This window comes from Thunnus albacares, chromosome 12 (assembly GCF_914725855.1).
Source record: "Thunnus albacares chromosome 12, fThuAlb1.1, whole genome shotgun sequence".
In the NCBI taxonomy this organism is placed as follows: domain Eukaryota; kingdom Metazoa; phylum Chordata; class Actinopteri; order Scombriformes; family Scombridae; genus Thunnus; species Thunnus albacares.
In genome coordinates, this window is record NC_058117.1 from 7,313,416 (window position 1) to 7,335,546 (window position 22,131).

Below are 22,131 nucleotides of genomic sequence, written 5' to 3' on the forward strand. Positions count from 1 at the left end.
CTAGGCAGATAATATAGTCAACATATTAACATTAAAATCTGGTAAACGCCGTCCATCCACTTTGACTGCATTTGAGCACCGGAGCATCACTGATGTGAACACAGAGTCCACCTCCCCTCCTCTTACCGGAGTCTTGTGTTCTGTTGGCACGGAACATGGTCCGCTCATGAAGTGCAATAGCTTGATCTGGGATGTTGGGATGGAGCCCGGTCTCTGTAAAGATGTGGACACAACAGTCTCGGATTTCCCATTGCCGAGTTAGCCTGAGTCTTATTTCCTCCATTTTATTTTCTCTGTGACCGGACATTAGCCAGAAGTAGGTTGGGTAGAGTAATAGCCTTAGGTCCAAGCTGGGTTAGCTTGGCTCTGATCCTGGCTCTCTTCCCTCTAACTACTACCCCCTCCTATTGAGACATCAACACATTCCTGTATCACTTAGTTCCATACACCATTATATTCTCAGGCACATCTAAAGTTACAAAACTAAATGATTAACCTTGACTGTTTGTCCACTTAGTAAGACTAAAAGAGTAGAATGAGACTAGAAGAGTAAAATAATGGAGTATATTCTTCTACAAAGAATATAAAAAAAGTAATTGCTTTATCTCCAAAGTAAATGATTTTATAACTTGATTGGTACTATATTGATAATGTCTGAACAGGTAAAAATTTCCCACAGTGTCCTTTTCCTCCTTGGCATTATTGAATTCATGTATTAGCTGTACACCCTTCTTAAGCTGAAGCATAAATTACTTTTCCAGGGCTGAGGGAACAACTGAAGGCAAAAGAGGAGGAACACTCTCATGATCAGGCTGAGATCAAAGGTAAGTTAAGTCCTGGCATGTTGAGGTTGCTGCCACAAGAAATGAAAAAGAACATTACCTTACATTATGAATCTGTGTTTTGTACTAGCTCTGCAGAGTGAACTGAACCAGACGGAGGCGCAATGTTCAAGTTTTGAGCAGAAACTAAAAGGTGAGTGTTGTCTCAGTTGGTTTTTACTTACTGTCCATGCTGGCCAACAATGTCTGAAAAACTGTGAACACTCTTTTGAATCTATTGTGGGAAATGAACGGGTTTATTGTCTATTTTAAAGTAAAAAACAGTAGTGTCCACATCTTTGTCTGTCAGTTTTAGCAAATGATTGGATTTTTCACCATACAGAGAGATGACATGACGTATAAACCACATTTCTTTTTAGCTGTTTTTATCCTCATAATAAAACAATGATATAACAAAAGACACCATTGCAAGTGAGAATTTTGATGTCCGGTCTTTCTCTTTCCAAACAACAGAGCTGCAAAGGAATCTGGCATTAAAGAGTGAAGAATGCTCTGGACTTGAGGAAAGATATGAGCGTAAGTTGTTAACATGACTGCAGCTAAACGCTCCGATGATTTATGTTCCAGTTTCACTTTTGATTTGGATTATGTGTCTGTTTCCATCAGAGGTAAAGACTGAATTTGAGCAGAAGATTGCAGAACTGAACAGAACTGGAGACTCCAAAGTGGCACTCAGTGAGTGAAGTTACAATATTGTCATTATGGCTTCAGTACAGTACAATATTCATATTTAGCTGAGATCTCACCTTTTTCATGAGAGGTGTCCTCTGCTCAGTTCATCACCTGATAAGCTGTGTAATGATGTTTGCTCTGTTTTTCTGTGTCAGTTCTGAACGTGATAAACCTGCATGATGATCTGAAGGCACTGGAGGATCTGATCTCCACCACAAAAGACCCAGACAAGGTCTCAGGTGAGTAACAGTGGTCACAGTCAATGTTTGACTCTGTTGTGCATTGAGAAATTTGTGTTCCTTACAATTATTATTTTTAAATATACAGGTAGAATAAGATCATTTCTCCTGTCTCCAAGACTCAAGAACTGACAGAGTTCAGATCTCGCCACTAACAGTGAAACTATTGTTAAAGTAGAATGGTCTGATTTGGAAAATTATCTCACTGTGGTAGATTGTCAGAGTTGTCACTTTAAAGACTCTGTAGGAGACTGATGGCTGATGTTTTTCTGCCTCTCTTAGTCTTTCGCTTTGTCTCCCCACAGAGCTGCAGAGGCAACTGGAGGAGAAGCAAGACGAACTGAACTCCAAGACTGAAGAAATAGAGAAACTGATGGCCAACCCCAAAATAAGTGAGCACATTGATTTGATACACTGTGATCATCAGGTCACTGTTTAAGTCCAAATCATTGTTAAAGGTGTAAATTCGTAGTTGCTGCCAGATTTGTCACCACTTAAAATATCAAGTCTCTTGACCCCTTATAGACAGAAACTAAATAGAAGTTTTTTTTTTCCTTGTGTTTTTGTTTTCATCTTCTAATTATTTTTGACAAAAAGTTCCTTCATCAGTGTTTCAGAAAGAAAAAATGTTTGCTTGTAATTTATGTAACTTGGCTGCTACAACAGTACAATTACCCTTTGGGATTAATTAAGTACTCTATCCACTACTAGATAGTAGGTAGTACTTTCTACAAAGCTAAATGTGTTGAATGTTTGAGAGAAAAATTCCAGTTTTTACCCACAATGGATAAACTCAACCTAATATCGCTGCTTGCAATAACTCTGTTTATGCATCTCAGTGTGTTTCCTTGTGCTCTTTTCTTTAAGACACCAAATCCACTGATGTTTTGATTATTAACCATCAGCCTGTTGTCAAGCAAAAAGTCCTGTTTCACACACCATAAATACTTGTTGACTTGACAGCAGTTGATGTAGGTCATGGAAATATGGAGTAATAAATGGAGTAAATAGACATTTTGCATTTAATATCGAGGGCTGGTAAGACAGGTTTCTGAAGCAATAAACTCAGTCAAACCCACTGCATGTTTGTTTCTTTCAGTTTTAACAATCATTGAGCTGCAGAATGATATATGGGACCATCAGAAAAAGGCTGCTAATGAGACCACTGGTGACCAAAGAAAAGGTCAGTCTGTTTTAAATGCTAATGTAACAATTCAGAGTGACATTATTTGACAAATCAAATCACAAAAGATAAAATGTAATCTCATCAAGGACTATTTTTTTGTTCTAGAGTTGCAAAACAGAGTGGATGGTCTTATCAGTGAGATCGATGACAAAGACGATGAAAACACAAAACTGAGTGAGTAGGAAATAAATTTGAGCAGAAAGATTCACAGACAAGCTGTCCTGTTTATATAAGATCTTATTACATTATTTACTATATTTTGACATCTTTGTGTGCTTCAGTGCTGAAAATCATGACGCTGCAGAGTCAAGTGGAATACTTGCAGAGACAGCTGTCAGAACACCAGAGGTCACACACCGCTCAGGTAACCCGTAAGTATCTCTAATAATCCTTTACAAATCCCATATTCATTCCAATCCATACAACTAAAATAAAAAATGTTGTTATTGCATCCTGATTTTCTGCATATAACTAATTAATGTGTTTTAAATTTGTCTCAGAGCTCACAAACGAGCTCACAGCCAAGAAGAAAGACCTACAGAAATCAGTCAACGTGCTGAATGAGAATAATCAGAAAGATGCCAAACTGAGTAAGTAAAAAGGCAACAAGGTGTCTACATTCATTATTAAAAATAATCTGAAATCTTTTTTTCTCTAATCTTTCTAATTTCATTTCTGTGTTTCTCAGTTCTAACAATCACTGATCTGCACAACCAACTCAGAAACCTAGAAAAAGAAAAGCGCGACGAAGCCCAAACAACTTCTTCTACAGTTGCTAGTGAGTGTCCTTTTCCTACTTGGCATTATTGAATTCATGTATTAGCTGTACACCCTTCTTAAGCTAAAGCATAAACTACCTTTCTAGAGCTGAGGGAACAACTGAAGGCAAAAGAGGAGGAACACTCTCATGATCAGGCTGAGATCAAAGGTAAGTTAAGTCCTGGCATGTTGAGGTTGCTGCCACAAGAAATGAAAAAGAACATTACCTTACATTATGAATCTGTGTTTTGTACTAGCTCTACAGAGTAAACTCAACCAGACGGAGGAGCAGTGTTATAGTTTTGAGCAGAAACTAAAAGGTGAGTGTTGTCTCTGTTGGTTTTTACTTACTGTCCCTGCTGGCCAACAATGTCTGAAAAACTGTGAACACTCTTTTGAATCTATTGTGGGAAATGAACAGGTTTATTATCTATTTTAAAGTTAAAAAAACAGTAGTCTCCACGTCTTTGTCTGGCAGTTCTAGCAAATGATTGGATTTTGGATTTTTGATCTAGCTCCATCTTCAACTGTTCAAAATTTTATAAATCAACCAATCAGACGACTAATTTCTTTGGAAAATTGAGGCCTTAATGAGTGGCTTTTTTACTGTCCCATGAAAATTGAACAGCCCACAGGAAGAGCTACAGGAATCATTGAACCTGTAAATAGATAAGTAAGGAAGGGGTTAAGAAATGTTTCAAGTCCTTTGTGGTATTTTGTAGATTGTTATAGTCAACAGACTGCTTTTTGGAGCAGGTGGAGTTGCCCCCTGATGGCCATTAGAAAGAATGCAGGTTTAAGGCACTTTTGCATTGGCTTCACTTTTGAGACCCGGAACTACCTGCTTGGTTCTGCGTCTGAAAAGTGAAGCCAATGCGGAAGTGCCTTAAACCTGCGTTCTCTCTAATGGCCATCAGGGGTGACACCTCTGGCTCCAAAAAGAAGTCTTTTTGTGTAGAAGTCTATGAGAAAATGACCCTACTTCTCACTTGATTTATACCTCAGTAAACAGTTTCCTAATGAGTTTGTGGTCTCAATCGCTAGTTTCAAGTCTTCTTCAGTACAACTTGATGTTCATTTTGTAAATTATGTTCCCATTTCATTTAAACTTGACAATAAAGCAGGGTATGATTTAGGGCGTGGCTATCTTGTGATTGAAAAGTTGCTACCACAGCAACAACATTGGTTAGGTAATGTAACCATGGCGTAACCCCAGATATAGGCATAGCTGCCGCTATTTGCGTTTTGCATTTTTAGTTCATTACAGCTACTTGTAACATTATGGTCACCTAAAAAAGTCTTGTTCAGCGTTTGGTTGTGCTAAAAGACCCTCTAAGGAATCAGCTGTTCAGTTTTTCCAGTAAGTACATTTTTTAAAATAGTTTTAAGCCTGTTTGTTGCCACCGAAAATTAGCATTAGCATTAGCATTATCACAGTTAACCATAGACTGTAAATGCACCGTGCTAAGCATCACTTCTGGCTCCAAAAATCCAAGATGGCAACGGTCAATGTCTATGGTTGTAGTTCTAAAGTGTTATTTTATTAATATTGTGGAAATTGTTTACCCAATGACAACTACTAACAGTTGACATATTAACAGATACTGTATATGGTCATTCAATTCATTCATTCGCAATATTGCTCACTTACCCAATTCATCTTACAATCTGATATCTTTCTAAACCTGTCAATTATTTCAGGATAGGAGGTATTAGTTTTTCACATGCATCACAATATAATCTAGATAAAAAATGATATGAAATTGGGTGTGTTATGAAGAGTTATTGGCTCACGATCTTGTGATTGCTGGGTAGCCTGCAGAAGTGGCTCAGATGGTGAAGCAAGTAGCCTAATAAGATGGAGAGAGGGCAACCCTGTCGAGACCTCCAGATAGGAAATCTTGCTGAGCAGATATTGCCGGTCAAAACCACAGACATGGATAAAAGCTTTGATCCTAATATTTTGCTCTATATTTAGAATATACAGCTGATGTATATGTGTCCTTGTAGAACTGCAGAATGACCTGGATGACAAAATGAAGGAGCTGCAGTCCAAATCTGACAGTATTACTTCACTTGGTGAGTGAAGGACCTACATTACTGTTTTGTTCAAACTTCTCAGTACTGACCAAATGTCATTTCTGACCCATTCAATTTTCTCTGTCCATGCCAGTGGGAGTCTAGTGTATTTTACTTAAGTGGAGCTTGAAGGATTTCCTCTCTGTTGACTAATAATGACACTTCATGATATCTGTTTTGATAATTTAAAGTAAAAATGAGCCATTGTTTCACACTGATATTTAGTTGATGTCCCATAACCTGGTCATACCAATCATCTTTGTCAAAATCTGATCTTTTGATTACGTTGAAAAAAAAAAACTGTACACAGGAATGCAGTGTGTTGTGGATCTGGATGCAGGTAGTTTAAAGGATAATGGAAACATTAGACAGTCTGAATACTGATCTTTAGTTTAACTGCTTAAGTCTGATTGTTTCAGCTCTTCAAATTTCCACATTAACCCTGCAACTTGAGGAGCTAAAGAGACAACTACAAAACACAGAATCCAAAACCAAGATAAAAGGTGAGTGTGTTTCATTGTCAATGCAATTCAGTTCAGGCACTTGTTTTATATTGTATGTAAAATAGCTACTTTGCGACTTAGTAACAGATCAACTTAACACTGATGTGAGGTACAAAGATCAGAGGACATCCAAGTTAAAAACCATCTTTTTCTGTGATCTGCAGAGCTTCAAAAAATTATAGACGAGAAGAATGATGAGCTGGCCAAAAAAACAGAGGAGCTGAAAGCAAGAAGTGCTCAACCTCAAAAACGTGAGTACAACATAGAAGTTCTATTGATCTGGTTTATGTTTGCATTGATTAACAACCCACTGAAACAATCAAAATAACTGAATGATATGTATAGTTAAGGTGTCAGGTGATACATGCTAGAATATGATTATTAATGTTAACTCTTCTTTCAGTTCTACAGATTATTGCAATACAAACAGAGATTGAGAAACTGGCGAATGTGGCAGAAAATGACACAGATTACTCTAAGATTAGCGGTGAGTGACAGAACTATATCTTGACAGCATATACGAAGGACTCCAGACCAAAAACACTGTAAAAATTACAAGTTTTTCTACGGTCACATTAAACACACATTACATGTGCTCTTATGAAATTATGTTTTGATGTTGTCATTTGTATACAGCACTCCAAAACCATCTGAATAATCTGATTAACGGAATTGAAGATGAAAAGGACGAAAATACTAAACTGAGTGAGTCATCATCAGAATTACAGTAAAATGAACTGGTCGTTGGTCTTGTATCCAGTGAATTTACAGTATCTAATCCAGTCTTTCTTCTGTTAGTGTTTCAGATCTTGGCTCAACAAGATGAAATAGCAAGACTGAAGAAGCAAGAAGACAAACAGACAAAAGCACATTTAGAGAAAATTAAAGGTGGGGAGCAGTATATATTCCTTAAATGTATGCTTTATACTTTTTCATACATTCTGAGGAACTAAACCACAATTCTGTCTTTCTTGAAGAACTGGAGAATGAACTGGAGGACGTCAGAAATCAGATAAAAGAAAAGACAACGGTGCTGGACTCAAGTGACACAAAGATTGGTGATCTTTGTAGGTGTTTTATTCAGCTGGACAAAAACAGAATTATTAATTTCCTTCAGGATATTAAAAGTAGCTTGTTTTGTCTTTTTTTGTTTTTTAGCAGCTCAGATTATGGAACTTCACAAGAAAATCAAACCATTGGAAGACCAAATATCAGACCTCAAGGAAACAAACGCTGAGAACCTTGCAGGTGAGGAACAAAATGTGACATTTCTACTGTTATACACCAAGAAATAAAACATTACATATAAACAGAGTTTTATTTTTAAGATGATATATTTTGTTGATCTCTAACTTGCTTTCAGAGATTCAGAAGAGACTGGAGTTAGCAAAGAGGCAACTGCAAGACAGTGAACTTCGGCTCAATGATGCAGATGCACAGAATTTTAACTTGAGTATGAAAATGTCTTATTTGCTAATGTTTCATGTCATGTCATTTGTTTCTTTTAAGGCCAATATAACATAGCAGCTGTGTTTGTGTGTCTGCTAGTGATGGAGATTGCTGAATTGAGGGCAAAACTGAAAAAGGCTGAGAAAGGGCCATCCAAAGCTGCTGAAAGAAATATCAACGGTTTGTCAGTCTGTTACTTTCCTACTATTGTGTCTCTACTGTCATTCAGCACATTCAGTCTAAGGTGAAGAATAAATTAGGTTTGTCATACAGTTGTGATAATTTGATGCTTTCTCTCCCAGAACTGACGCAACAACTACAAACACAACAAAAAGAGAACAAGAAACTCCAAAGCACAAATGAAGGTGTGTACTGTATATCCCAACTTCTTCAAACTTCTCCTCAAATACTTATTATTATGTTGGTTTGTGTTTGATAAACATCCATGTTTCAACCTCCTCCCTCTGTCAGACTTAAAGCAAGAGGCCAAAGAACTAAAAATGTGCTACAACGATGCCACACTGTTTAATTATCTTTAAAGGTGTAGTGTGTAGGATTTAGTGGCATCTAGTGGTGAAGTTGCAGATTGCAACCAACTAAATAGCCCTCACCCTCCCCTTCCAAGCATGTAGGTCAACGTACGGTGCCCGTGAAGCTCGCAAAAAACATGAAAGGCTCTCTCTAGAGCCAGTGTTTGGTTTTTCTGTTCTGGGCTACTGTAAAAACATGCTGGTGCAACATGGCGGGGTCCATGGAAGAGGACCCGCTCCCTATGTAGATATAAAGGGCTCATTCTAAGGTAACGAAAACACAACGATTCTTATTTTCAGGTGATTGTACACTAATTGAAACATACTTATGAATATTATATTCCATTTCTGCCGAGTCCGTTCTGCTAGATGCCACTAAATTCTACACACTGCACCTTTAAGTAAAAACTCAGACTAATCAAGTAGAGTTCAATATGATATAGCTTTACTGTAAATTCAAACAGTACATGGAGCAAATGAAAGAGAATTATGAAACACATTCATTTATACTAACTACTAACCCTTCCTATTGTGGAGTCAAACATTAACTCGCTCCCATCACTGTACCTCTCTTGGCCTAACTCATTTATCAAGACACCATTATCTCGTGTCTTTGGGTACCTTCCACCATGATTAGCTGTTTTCCAGGAACGTACAGTGTTTTGCCGTCCTTAGTAGCCAATATCTTCATGCGAGGAGACATCAACACATTCCTGTATCACTTAGTTCCATACACCATTATATTCTCAGGCACATCTAAAGTTACAAAACTAAATGATTAACCTTGACTGTTTGTCCACTTAGTAAGACTAAAAGAGTAGAATGAGACTAGAAGAGTAAAATAATGGAGTATATTCTTCTACAAAGAATATAAAAAAATAATTGATTTATCTCCAAAGTAAATGATTGTATAACTTGATTGGTACTATATTGGTAATGTCTGAACAGGTAAAAATTTCCCACAGTGTCCTTTTCCTCCTTGGCATTATTGAATTCATGTATTAGCTGTACACCCTTCTTAAGCTGAAGCATAAATTACTTTTCCAGGGCTGAGGGAACAACTGAAGGCAAAAGAGGAGGAACACTCTCATGATCAGGCTGAGATCAAAGGTAAGTTAAGTCCTGGCATGTTGAGGTTGCTGCCACAAGAAATGAAAAAGAACATTACCTTACATTATGAATCTGTGTTTTGTACTAGCTCTGCAGAGTGAACTGAACCAGACGGAGGTGCAATTTTCAGGTTTTGAGCAGAAAGTAAAAGGTTAGTGTTGTCACTGTTGGTTTTTACTTACTGTCCATGCTGGCCAACAATGTCTGAAAAACTGTGAACACTCTTTTGACTCTCTTATGGGAAATGAATGCGTTTATTGTCTATTTTAAAGTAAAAAACAGTAGTGTCCACATCTTTGTCTGTCAGTTTTAGCAAATGATTGGATTTTTCACCATACAGAGAGATGACATGATGTATAAACCACATTTCTTTTTAGCTGTTTTTATCCTCATAATAAAACAATGATATAACAAAAGACACCATTGCAAGTGAGAATTTTGATGTCCAGTCTTTCTCTCTTTCCAAACAACAGAGCTGCAAAGGAATCTGACATTAAAGAGTGAAGAATGCTCTGGACTTGAGGAAAGATATGAGCGTAAGTTGTTAACATGACTGCAGCTAAACGCTCCGATGATTTATGTTCCAGTTTCACTTTTGATTTGGATTATGTGTCTGTTTCCATCAGAGGTAAAGACTGAATTTGAGCAGAAGATTGCAGAACTGAACAGAACTGGAGACTCCAAAGTGGCACTCAGTGAGTGAAGTTACAATATTGTCATTATGGCTTCAGTACAGTACAATATTCATATTTAGCTGAGATCTCACCTTTTTCATGAGAGGTGTCCTCTGCTCAGTTCATCACCTGATAAGCTGTGTAATGATGTTTGCTTTGTTTTTCTGTGTCAGTTCTGAACGTGATAAACCTGCATGATGATCTGAAGGTACTGGAGGATCTGATCTCCACCACAAAAGACCCAGACAAGGTCTCAGGTGAGTAACAGTGGTCACAGTCAATGTTTGTTGATCTGTATTAACCGTTTGTTGTGCATTGAGAAATTTGTGTTCCTTACAATTATTACTTTTAAATATACAGGTAGAATAAGATCATTTCTCTTGTCTCCAAGACTCAAGAACTGACAGAGTTCAGACCTCGCCACTAACAGTGAAACTATTGTTAAAGTAGAATGGTCTGATTTGGAAAATTATCTCACTGTGGTAGATTGTCAGAGTTGTCACTTTAAAGACTCTGTAGGAGACTGATGGCTGATGTTTTTCTGCCTCTCCTAGTCTTTCGCTTTGTCTCCCCACAGAGCTGCAGAGGCAACTGGAGGAGAAGCAAGACGAACTGAACTCCAAGACTGAAGAAATAGAGAAACTGATGGCCAACCCCAAAAAAAGTGAGCACATTGATTTGATACACTGTGATCATCAGGTCACTGTTTAAGTCCAAATCATTGTTAAAGGTGTAAATTCGTAGTTGTTGCCAGATTTGTCACCACTTAAAATATCAAGTCTCTTGACCCCTTATAGACAGAAACTAAATAGAAGTATATTTTTTTCCTTGTGTTTTGTTTTCGTCTTCTAATTATTTTTGACAAAAAGTTCCTTCATCAGTGTTTCAGAAAGAAAAAATGTTTGCTTGTAATTTATGTAACTTGGCTGCTACAACAGTACAATTACCCTTTGGGATTAATTAAGTACTCTATCCACTACTAGATAGTAGGTAGTACTTTCTACAAAGCTAAATGTGTTGAATGTTTGAGAGAAAAATTCCAATTTTTACCCACAATGGATAAACTCAACCTATTATCGCTGCTTGCAATAACTCTGTTTATGCATCTCAGTGTGTTTCCTTGTGCTCTTTTCTTTAAGACACCAAATCCACTGATGTTTTGATTATTAACCATCAGCCTGTTGTCAAGCAAAAAGTCTTGTTTCACACACCATAAATACTTGTTGACTTGACAGCAGTTGATGTAGGTCATGGAAATATGGAGTAATAAATGGAGTAAATAGACATTTTGCATTTAATATCGAGGGCTGGTAAGACAGGTTTCTGAAGCAATAAACTCAGTCAAACCCACTGCATGTTTGTTTCTTTCAGTTTTAACAATCATTGAGCTGCAGAATGATATATGGGACCATCAGAAAAAGGCTGCTAATGAGACCACTGGTGACCAAATAAAAGGTCAGTCTGTTTTAAATGCTAATGTAACAATTCAGAGTGACATTATTTGACAAATCAAATCACAAAAGATAAAATGTAATCTCATCAAGGACTATTTTTTTGTTCTAGAGTTGCAAAACAGAGTGGATGGTCTTATCAGTGAGATCGATGACAAAGACGATGAAAACACAAAACTGAGTGAGTAGGAAATAAATTTGAGCAGAAAGATTCACAGACAAGCTGTCCTGTTTATATAAGATCTTATTACATTATTTACTATATTTTGACATCTTTGTGTGCTTCAGTGCTGAAAATCATGACGCTGCAGAGTCAAGTGGAATACTTGCAGAGACAGCTGTCAGAACACCAGAGGTCACAGACCGCTCAGGTAACCCGTAAGTATCTCTAATAATCCTTTACAAATCCCATATTCATTCCAATCCATACAACTAAAATAAAAAATGTTGTTATTGCATCCTGATTTTCTGCATATAACTAATTAATGTGTTTTAAATTTGTCTCAGAGCTCACAAACGAGCTCACAGCCAAGAAGAAAGACCTACAGAAATCAGTCAACGAGCTGAATGAGAAGAATCAGAAAGATGCCAAACTGAGTAAGTAAAAAGGCAATAAGGTGTCTACATTCATTATTAAAAATAATCTGAAATCTTTTTTTCTCTAATCTTTCTAATTTCATTTCTGTGTTTCTCAGTTCTAACAATCACTGATCTGCACAACCAACTCAGAAACCTAGAAAAAGAAAAGCGCGACGAGGCCCAAACAACTTCTTCTACAGTTGCTAGTGAGTGTCCTTTTCCTACTTGGCATTATTGAATTCATGTATTAGCTGTACACCCTTCTTAAGCTAAAGCATAAACTACCTTTCTAGAGCTGAGGGAACAACTGAAGGCAAAAGAGGAGGAACACTCTCATGATCAGGCTGAGATCAAAGGTAAGTTAAGTCCTGGCATGTTGAGGTTGCTGCCACAAGAAATGAAAAAGAACATTACCTTACATTATGAATCTGTGTTTTGTACTAGCTCTGCAGAGTAAACTCAACCAGACCGAGGAGCAGTGTTATAGTTTTGAGCAGAAACTAAAAGGTGAGTGTTGTCTCTGTTGGTTTTTACTTACTGTCCGTGCTGGCCAACAATGTCTGAAAAACTGTGAACACTCTTTTGAATCTATTGTGGGAAATGAACAGGTTTATTATCTATTTTAAAGTTAAAAAAAACAGTAGTCTCCACGTCTTTGTCTGGCAGTTCTAGCAAATGATTGGATTTTGGATTTTTGATCTAGCTCCATCTTCAACTGTTCAAAATTTTATAAATCAACCAATCAGACGACTAATTTCTTTGGAAAATTGAGGCCTTAATGAGTGGCTTTTTTACTGTCCCATGAAAATTGAACAGCCCACAGGAAGAGCTACAGGAATCATTGAACCTGTAAATAGATAAGTAAGGAAGGGGTTAAGAAATGTTTCAAGTCCTTTGTGGTATTTTGTAGATTGTTATAGTCAACAGACTGCTTTTTGGAGCAGGTGGAGTTGCCCCCTGATGGCCATTAGAAAGAATGCAGGTTTAAGGCACTTCTGCATTGGCTTCACTTTTGAGACCCGGAACTACCTGCTTGGTTCTGCGTCTGAAAAGTGAAGCCAATGCGGAAGTGCCTTAAACCTGCGTTCTCTCTAATGGCCATCAGGGGCAACTCCTCTGGCTCCAAAAAGAAGTCTTTTTGTGTAGAAGTCTATGAGAAAATGACCCTACTTCTCACTTGATTTATACCTCAGTAAACAGTATCCTAATGAGTTTGTGGTCTCAATCGCTAGTTTCAAGTCTTCTTCAATACAACTTGATGTTCATTTTGTAAATTATGTTCCCATTTCATTTAAACTTGACAATAAAGCAGGGTATGATTTAGGGCATGGCTATCTTGTGATTGAAAAGTTGCTACCACAGCAACAACATTGGTTAGGTAATGTAACCATGGCGTAACCCCAGATATAGGCGTAGCTGCCGCTATTTGCGTTTTGCATTTTTAGTTCATTGCAGCTACTTGTAACATTATGGTCGCCTAAAAAGTCTTGTTCAGCGTTTGGTTGTGCTAAAAGACCCTCTAAGGAATCAGCTGTTCAGTTTTTCCAGTAAGTACATTTTTTAAAATAGTTTTAAGCCTGTTTGTTGCCACCGAAAATTAGCATTAGCATTATCACAGTTAACCATAGACTGTAAATGCACCGTGCTAAGCATCACTTCTGGCTCCAAAAAGCCAAGATGGCAACGGTCAATGTCTATGGTTGTAGTTCTAAAGTGTTATTTTATTAATATTGTGGAAATTGTTTACCCAATGACAACTACTAACAGTTGACATATTAACAGATACTGTATATGGTCATTCAATTCATTCATTCGCAATATTGCTCACTTACCCAATTCATCTTACAATCTGATATCTTTCTAAACCTGTCAATTATTTCAGGATAGGAGGTATTAGTTTTTCACATGCATCACAATATAATCTAGATAAAAAATGATATGAAATTGGGTGTGTTATGAAGAGTTATTGGCTCACGATCTTGTGATTGCTGGGTAGCCTGCAGAAGTGGCTCAGATGGTGAAGCAAGTAGCCTAATAAGATGGAGAGATGGCAACCCTGTCGAGACCTCCAGATAGGAAATCTTGCTGAGCAGATATTGCCGGTCAAAACCACAGACATGGATAAAAGCTTTGATCCTAATATTTTGCTCTATATTTAGAATATACAGCTGATGTATATGTGTCCTTGTAGAACTGCAGAATGACCTGGATGACAAAATGAAGGAGCTGCAGTCCAAATCTGACAGTATTACTTCACTTGGTGAGTGAAGGACCTACATTACTGTTTTGTTCAAACTTCTCAGTACTGACCAAATGTCATTTCTGACCCATTCAATTTTCTCTGTCCATGCCAGTGGGAGTCTAGTGTATTTTACTTAAGTGGAGCTTGAAGGATTTCCTCTCTGTTGACTAATAATGACACTTCATGATATCTGTTTTGATAATTTAAAGTAAAAATGAGCCATTGTTTCACACTGATATTTAGTTGATGTCCCATAACCTGGTCATACCAATCATCTTTGTCAAAATCTGATCTTTTGATTACGTTGAAAAAAAAAAACTGTACACAGGAATGCAGTGTGTTGTGGATCTGGATGCAGGTAGTTTAAAGGATAATGGAAACATTAGACAGTCTGAATACTGCTCTTTAGTTTAACTGCTTAAGTCTGATTGTTTCAGCTCTTCAAATTTCCACACTAACCCTGCAACTTGAGGAGCTAAAGAGACAACTACAAAACACCGAATCCAAATCCAAGATAAAAGGTGAGTGTGTTTCATTGTCAATTCAATTCAGTTCAGGCACTTGTTTTATATTGTATGTAAAATAGCTACTTTGCGACTTAGTAACAGATCAACTTAACACTGATGTGAGGTACAAAGATCAGAGGATATCCAAGTTAAAAACCTTCTTTTTCTTTGATCTGCAGAGCTTCAAAAAATTATAGACGAGAAGAATGATGAGCTGGCCAAAAAAACAGAGGAGCTGAAAGCAAGAAGTGCTCAACCTCAAAAACGTGAGTACAACATAGAAGTTCTATCGATCTGGTTTATGTTTGCATTGATTAACAACCCACTGAAACAATCAAAATAACTGAATGATATGTATAGTTAAGGTGTCAGGTGATACATGCTAGAATATGATTGTTAATGTTAACTCTTCTTTCAGTTCTACAGATTATTGCAATACAAACAGAGATTGAGAAACTGGCGAATGTGGCAGAAAATGACACAGATTACTCTAAGATTAGCGGTGAGTGACAGAACTATATCTTGACAGCATATACGAAGGACTCCAGACCAAAAACACTGTAAAAATTACAAGTTTTTCTAATAAACGGTTACATTAAACACATTACATGTGCTCTTATGAAATTATGTTTTGATGTTGTAATTTGTATACAGCACTCCAAAACCATCTGAATAATCTGATTAACGGAATTGAAGATGAAAAGGACGAAAATACTAAACTGAGTGAGTCATCATCAGAATTACAGTAAAATGAACTGGTCGTTGGTCTTGTATCCAGTGAATTTACAGTATCTAATCCAGTCTTTCTTCTGTTAGTGTTTCAGATCTTGGCTCAACAAGATGAAATAGCAAGACTGAAGAAGCAAGAAGACAAACAGACAAAAGCACAATTAGAGAAAATTAAAGGTGGGGAGCAGTATATATTCCTTAAATGTATGCTTTATACTTTTTCATACATTCTGAGGAACTAAACCACAATTCTGTCTTTCTTGAAGAACTGGAGAATGAACTGGAGGACGTCAGAAATCAGATAAAAGAAAAGACAACGGTGCTGGACTCAAGTGACACAAAGATTGGTGATCTTTGTAGGTGTTTTATTCAGCTGGACAAAAACAGAATTATTAATTTCCTTCAGGATATTAAAAGTAGCTTGTTTTGTCTTTTTTTTGTTTTTTAGCGGCTCAGATTATGGAACTTCACAAGAAAATCAAACCATTGGAAGACCAAATATCAGACCTCAAGGAAACAAACGCTGAGAACCTTGCAGGTGAGGAACAAAATGTGACATTTCTACTGTTATACACCAAGAAATAAAACATTACATATAAACAGAGTTTTATTTATAAGATGATATATTTTGTTGATCTCTAACTTGCTTTCAGAGATTCAGAAGAGACTGGAGTTAGCAAAGAGGCAACTGCAAGACAGTGAACTTCGGCTCAATGATGCAGATGCACAGAATTTTAACTTGAGTATGAAAATGTCTTATTTGCTAATTTTTCATGTCATGTCATTTGTTTCTTTTAAGGCCAATATAACATAGCAGCTGTGTTTGTGTGTCTGCTAGTGATGGAGATTGCTGAATTGAGGGCAAAACTGAAAAAGGCTGAGAAAGGGCCATCCAAAGCTGCTGAAAGAAATATCAACGGTTTGTCAGTCTGTTACTTTCCTACTATTGTGTCTCTACTGTCATTCAGCACATTCAGTCTAAGGTGAAGAATAAATTAGGTTTGTCATACAGTTGTGATAATTTGATGCTTTCTCTCCCAGAACTGACGCAACAACTACAAACACAACAAAAAGAGAACAAGAAACTCCAAAGCACAAATGAAGGTGTGTACTGTACATCCCAACTTTTTCAAACTTCTCCTCAAATACTTATTATTATGTTGGTTTGTGTTTGATAAACATCCATGTTTCAACCTCCTCCCTCTGTCAGACTTAAAGCAAGAGGCCAAAGAACTAAAAATGTGCCACAACGATGCCACACTGTTTAATTATCTTTAAAGGTGTAGTGTGTAGGATTTAGTGGCATCTAGTGGTGAAGTTGCAGATTGCAACCAACTAAATAGCCCTCACCCTCCCCTTCCAAGCATGTAGGTCAAAGTACGGTGCCCGTGAAGCTCGCAAAAAACATGAAAGGCTCTCTCTAGAGCCAGTGTTTGGTTTTTCTGTTCTGGGCTACTGTAGAAACATGCTGGTGCAACATGGCGGGGTCCATGGAAGAGGACCCGCTCCCTATGTAGATATAAAGGGCTCATTCTAAGGTAACGAAAACACAACGATTCTTATTTTCAGGTGATTGTACACTAATTGAAACATACTTATGAATATTATATTCCATTTCTGCCGAGTCCGTTCTGCTAGATGCCACTAAATTCTACACACTGCACCTTTAAGTAAAAACTCAGACTAATCAAGTAGAGTTCAATATGATATAGCTTTACTGTAAATTCAAACAGTACATGGAGCAAATGAAAGAGAATTATGAAACACATTCATTTATACTAACTACTAACCCTTCCTATTGTGGAGTCAAACATTAACTCGCTCCCATCACTGTACCTCTCTTGGCCTAACTCATTTATCAAGACACTATTATCTCGTGTCTTTGGGTACCTTCCACCATGATTAGCTGTTTTCCAGGAACGTACAGTGTTTTGCCTTCCTTAGTAGCCAATATCTTCATGCAAGGAGACATCAACACATTCCCGTATCATTTAGTTCCACACACCATTATATTCTCAGGCACATCTAAAGTTACAAAACTAAATGATTAACCTTGACTGTTTGTCCACTTAGTAAGACTAAAAGAGTAGAATGAGACTAGAAGAGTAAAATAATGGAGTATATTCTTCTACAAAGAATATTAAAAAAGTAATTGCTTTATCTCCAAAGTAAATGATTGTATAACTTGATTGGTACTATATTGGTAATGTCTGAACAGGAAAAAAATTTCCCACAGTGTCCTTTTCCTCCTTGGCATTATTGAATTCATGTATTAGCTGTACACCCTTCTTAAGCTGAAGCATAAATTACTTTTCCAGGGCTGAGGGAACAACTGAAGGCAAAAGAGGAGGAACACTCTCATGATCAGGCTGAGATCAAAGGTAAGTTAAGTCCTGGCATGTTGAGGTTGCTGCCACAAGAAATGAAAAAGAACATTACCTTACATTATGAATCTGTGTTTTGTACTAGCTCTGCAGAGTGAACTGAACCAGACGGAGGTGCAATTTTCAGGTTTTGAGCAGAAAGTAAAAGGTTAGTGTTGTCACTGTTGGTTTTTACTTACTGTCCATGCTGGCCAACAATGTCTGAAAAACTGTGAACACTCTTTTGACTCTCTTATGGGAAATGAACGCGTTCATTGTCTATTTTAAAGTAAAAAAACAGTAGTCTCCACGTCTTTGTCTGTCAGTTTTAGCAAATGATTGGATTTTTCACCATACAGAGAGATGACATGATGTATAAACCACATTTCTTTTTAGCTGTTTTTATCCTCATAATAAAACAATGATATAACAAAAGACACCACTGCAAGTGAGAATTTTGATGTCCAGTCTTTCTCTCTTTCCAAACAACAGAGCTGCAAAGGAATCTGGCATTAAAGAGTGAAGAATGCTCTGGACTTGAGGAAAGATATGAGCGTAAGTTGTTAACATGACTGCAGCTAAACGCTCCGATGATTTATGTTCCAGTTTCACTTTTGATTTGGATTATGTGTCTGTTTCCATCAGAGGTAAAGACTGAATTTGAACAGAAGATTGCAGAACTGAACAGAACTGGAGACTCCAAAGTGGCACTCAGTGAGTGAAGTTACAATATTGTCATTATGGCTTCAGTACAGTACAATATTCATATTTAGCTGAGATCTCACCTTTTTCATGAGAGGTGTCCTCTGCTCAGTTCATCACCTGATAAGCTGTGTAATGATGTTTGCTTTGTTTTTCTGTGTCAGTTCTGAACGTGATAAACCTGCATGATGATCTGAAGGCACTGGAGGATCTGATCTCCACCACAAAAGACCCAGACAAGGTCTCAGGTGAGTAACAGTGGTCACAGTCAATGTTTGTTGATCTGTATTAACCGTTTGTTGTGCATTGAGAAATTTGTGTTCCTTACAATTATTATTTTTAAATATACAGGTAGAATAAGATCATTTCTCCTGTCTCCAAGACTCAAGAACTGACAGAGTTCAGATCTCGCCACTAACAGTGAAACTATTGTTAAAGTAGAATGGTCTGATTTGGAAAGTTATCTCACTGTGGTAGATTGTCAGAGTTGTCACTTTAAAGACTCTGTAGGAGACTGATGGCTGATGTTTTTCTGCCTCTCTTAGTCTTTCGCTTTGTCTCCCCACAGAGCTGCAGAGGCAACTGGAGGAGAAGCAAGACGAACTGAACTCCAAGACTGAAGAAATAGAGAAACTGATGGCCAACCCCAAAAAAAGTGAGCACATTGATTTGATACACTGTGATCATCAGGTCACTGTTTAAGTCCAAATCATTGTTAAAGGTGTAAATTCGTAGTTGTTGCCAGATTTGTCACCACTTAAAATATCAAGTCTCTTGACCCCTTATAGACAGAAACTAAATAGAAGTTTTTTTTTCCTTGTGTTTTTGTTTTCATCTTCTAATTATTTTTGACAAAAAGTTCCTTCATCAGTGTTTCAGAGAGAAAAAATGTTTGCTTGTAATTTATGTAACTCGGCTGCTACAACAGTACAATTACCCTTTGGGATTAATTAAGTACTCTATCCACTACTAGATAGTAGGTAGTACTTTCTACAAAGCTAAATGTGTTGAATGTTTGAGAGAAAAATTCCAGTTTTTACCCACAATGGATAAACTCAACCTAATATCGCTGCTTGCAATAACTCTGTTTATGCATCTCAGTGTGTTTCCTTGTGCTCTTTTCTTTGAGACACCAAATCCACTGATGTTTTGATTATTAACCATCAGCCTGTTGTCAAGCAAAAAGTCCTGTTTCACACACCATAAATACTTGTTGACTTGACAGCAGTTGATGTAGGTCATGGAAATATGGAGTAATAAATGGAGTAAATAGACATTTTGCATTTAATATCGAGGGCTGGTAAGACAGGTTTCTGAAGCAATAAACTCAGTCAAACCCACTGCATGTTTGTTTCTTTCAGTTTTAACAATCATTGAGCTGCAGAATGATATATGGGACCATCAGAAAAAGGCTGCTAATGAGACCACTGGTGACCAAATAAAAGGTCAGTCTGTTTTAAATGCTAATGTAACAATTCAGAGTGACATTATTTGACAAATCAAATCACAAAAGATAAAATGTAATCTCATCAAGGACTATTTTTTTGTTCTAGAGTTGCAAAACAGAGTGGATGGTCTTATCAGTGAGATCGATGACAAAGACGATGAAAACACAAAACTGAGTGAGTAGGAAATAAATTTGAGCAGAAAGATTCACAGACAAGCTGTCCTGTTTATATAAGATCTTATTACATTATTTACTATATTTTGACATCTTTGTGTGCTTCAGTGCTGAAAATCATGACGCTGCAGAGTCAAGTGGAATACTTGCAGAGACAGCTGTCAGAACACCAGAGGTCACAGACCGCTCAGGTAACCCGTAAGTATCTCTAATTATCCTTTACAAATCCCATATTCATTCCAATCCATACAACTAAAATAAAAAATGTTGTTACTGCATCCTGATTTTCTGCATATAACTAATTAATGTGTTTTAAATTTGTCTCAGAGCTCACAAACGAGCTCACAGCCAAGAAGAGAGACCTACAGAAATCAGTCAACGAGCTGAATGAGAAGAATCAGAAAGATGCCAAACTGAGTAAGTAAAAAGGCAACAAGGTGTCTACATTCATTATTAAAAATAATCTGAAATCTTTTTTTCTCTAATCTTTCTAATTTCATTTCTGTGTTTCTCAGTTCTAACAATCACTGATCTGCACAACCAACTCAGAAACCTAGAAAAAGAAAAGCGCGACGAAGCCCAAACAACTTCTTCTACAGTTGCTAGTGAGTGTCCTTTTCCTACTTGGCATTATTGAATTCATGTATTAGCTGTACACCCTTCTTAAGCTAAAGCATAAACTACCTTTCTAGAGCTGAGGGAACAACTGAAGGCAAAAGAGGAGGAACACTTTCATGATCAGGCTGAGATCAAAGGTAAGTTAAGTCCTGGCATGTTGAGGTTGCTGCCACAAGAAATGAAAAAGAACATTACCTTACATTATGAATCTGTGTTTTGTACTAGCTCTACAGAGTAAACTCAACCAGACGGAGGAGCAGTGTTCAAGTTTTGAGCAGAAACTAAAAGGTGAGTGTTGTCTCAGTTGGTTTTTACTTACTGTCCGTGCTGGCCAACAATGTCTGAAAAACTGTGAACACTCTTTTGACTCTCTTATGGGAAATGAACAGGTTTATTGTCTATTTTAAAGTATAAAAAAAAAACAGTAGTGTCCACGTCTTTGTCTGTCAGTTTTAGCAAATGATTGGATTTTTCACCATACAGAGAGATGACATGATGTATAAACCACATTTCTTTTTAGCTTTTCTTAATGGTTCTCTCAAATACATCAAGTCTTCTAGACTGTAGTGATGTACCAGGGTTTCTTCAATATTATGCCAGCTCTAGAGCCTACATCTAGCTCCGTCTTCAGCTGTTCAAAATTTTATAAATCAACCAACCAGACGACTAATTTCTTTGGAAAATTGAGGCCTTAATGAGTGGCTTTTTTACTGTCCCATAAAAATTGAACAGCCCACAGGAAGAGCTACAGGAATCATTGAACCTGTAAATAGATAAGTAAGGAAGGGGTTAAGAAATGTTTCAAGTCCTTTGTGGTATTTTGTAGATTGTTATAGTCAACAGACTGCTTTTTGGAGCAGGTGGAGTTGCCCCCTGATGGCCATTAGAAAGAATGCAGGTTTAAGGCACTTCTGCATTGGCTTCACTTTTGAGACCCGGAACTACCTGCTTGGTTCTGCGTCTGAAAAGTGAAGCCAAAGCGGAAGTGCCTTAAACCTGCGTTCTCTCTAATGGCCATCAGGGGCAACTCCTCTGGCTCCAAAAAGAAGTCTTTTTGTGTAGAAGTCTATGAGAAAATGACCCTACTTCTCACTTGATTTATACCTCAGTAAACAGTTTCCTAATGAGTTTGTGGTCTCAATCGCTAGTTTCAAGTCTTCTTCAATACAACTTGATGTTCATTTTGTAAATTATGTTCCCATTTCATTTAAACTTGACAATAAAGCAGGGTATGATTTAGGGCATGGCTATCTTGTGATTGAAAAGTTGCTACCACA

At 37.2% G+C, this 22,131-nt stretch overlaps 2 protein-coding genes across 7 annotated transcripts in view; both read left to right on the forward strand.

The window, feature by feature from the left end:
- LOC122993593 (putative leucine-rich repeat-containing protein DDB_G0290503) overlaps positions 1–22,131 on the forward strand; it is a 39,942-nt gene that overhangs the window by 9,093 nt on the left and 8,718 nt on the right. For 3 of the 6 annotated variants that reach the window (XM_044367897.1, XM_044367895.1, XM_044367892.1), the window contains exons 27-52: positions 762–824; positions 913–975; positions 9,843–9,905; positions 9,996–10,064; positions 10,217–10,300; positions 10,621–10,707; positions 11,415–11,498; positions 11,607–11,675; positions 11,783–11,872; positions 12,002–12,091; positions 12,190–12,279; positions 12,367–12,429; positions 12,518–12,580; positions 14,265–14,333; positions 14,753–14,836; positions 15,001–15,087; positions 15,240–15,323; positions 15,476–15,544; positions 15,638–15,727; positions 15,817–15,906; positions 15,999–16,088; positions 16,204–16,293; positions 16,389–16,469; positions 16,592–16,654; positions 17,869–17,931; positions 18,020–18,082. In XM_044367897.1, the coding sequence (XP_044223832.1) occupies positions 762–824; positions 913–975; positions 9,843–9,905; positions 9,996–10,064; positions 10,217–10,300; positions 10,621–10,707; positions 11,415–11,498; positions 11,607–11,675; positions 11,783–11,872; positions 12,002–12,091; positions 12,190–12,279; positions 12,367–12,429; positions 12,518–12,580; positions 14,265–14,333; positions 14,753–14,836; positions 15,001–15,087; positions 15,240–15,323; positions 15,476–15,544; positions 15,638–15,727; positions 15,817–15,906; positions 15,999–16,088; positions 16,204–16,293; positions 16,389–16,469; positions 16,592–16,654; positions 17,869–17,931; positions 18,020–18,082 (2,001 nt within the window). Of the gene's footprint in view, positions 1–761; positions 825–912; positions 976–9,842; positions 9,906–9,995; positions 10,065–10,216; positions 10,301–10,620; positions 10,708–11,414; positions 11,499–11,606; positions 11,676–11,782; positions 11,873–12,001; positions 12,092–12,189; positions 12,280–12,366; positions 12,430–12,517; positions 12,581–14,264; positions 14,334–14,752; positions 14,837–15,000; positions 15,088–15,239; positions 15,324–15,475; positions 15,545–15,637; positions 15,728–15,816; positions 15,907–15,998; positions 16,089–16,203; positions 16,294–16,388; positions 16,470–16,591; positions 16,655–17,868; positions 17,932–18,019; positions 18,083–18,405; positions 18,469–18,558; positions 18,628–18,779; positions 18,864–19,183; positions 19,271–19,976; positions 20,061–20,168; positions 20,238–20,344; positions 20,435–20,563; positions 20,654–20,751; positions 20,842–22,131 lie in introns of all 6 variants that reach the window. The other 3 variants (XM_044367893.1, XM_044367894.1, XM_044367896.1) reach the window with 3 other exon arrangements.
- Positions 7,419–8,283, forward strand: LOC122993598 (lamin-L(I)-like). Its single transcript, XM_044367903.1, has 5 exons — positions 7,419–7,528; positions 7,644–7,733; positions 7,829–7,909; positions 8,032–8,094; positions 8,201–8,283. The coding sequence occupies exons 1-5, from the start codon at positions 7,450–7,452 to the stop codon at positions 8,266–8,268; spliced, it is 381 nt and encodes a 126-aa protein (XP_044223838.1). The 5' UTR covers positions 7,419–7,449; the 3' UTR covers positions 8,269–8,283.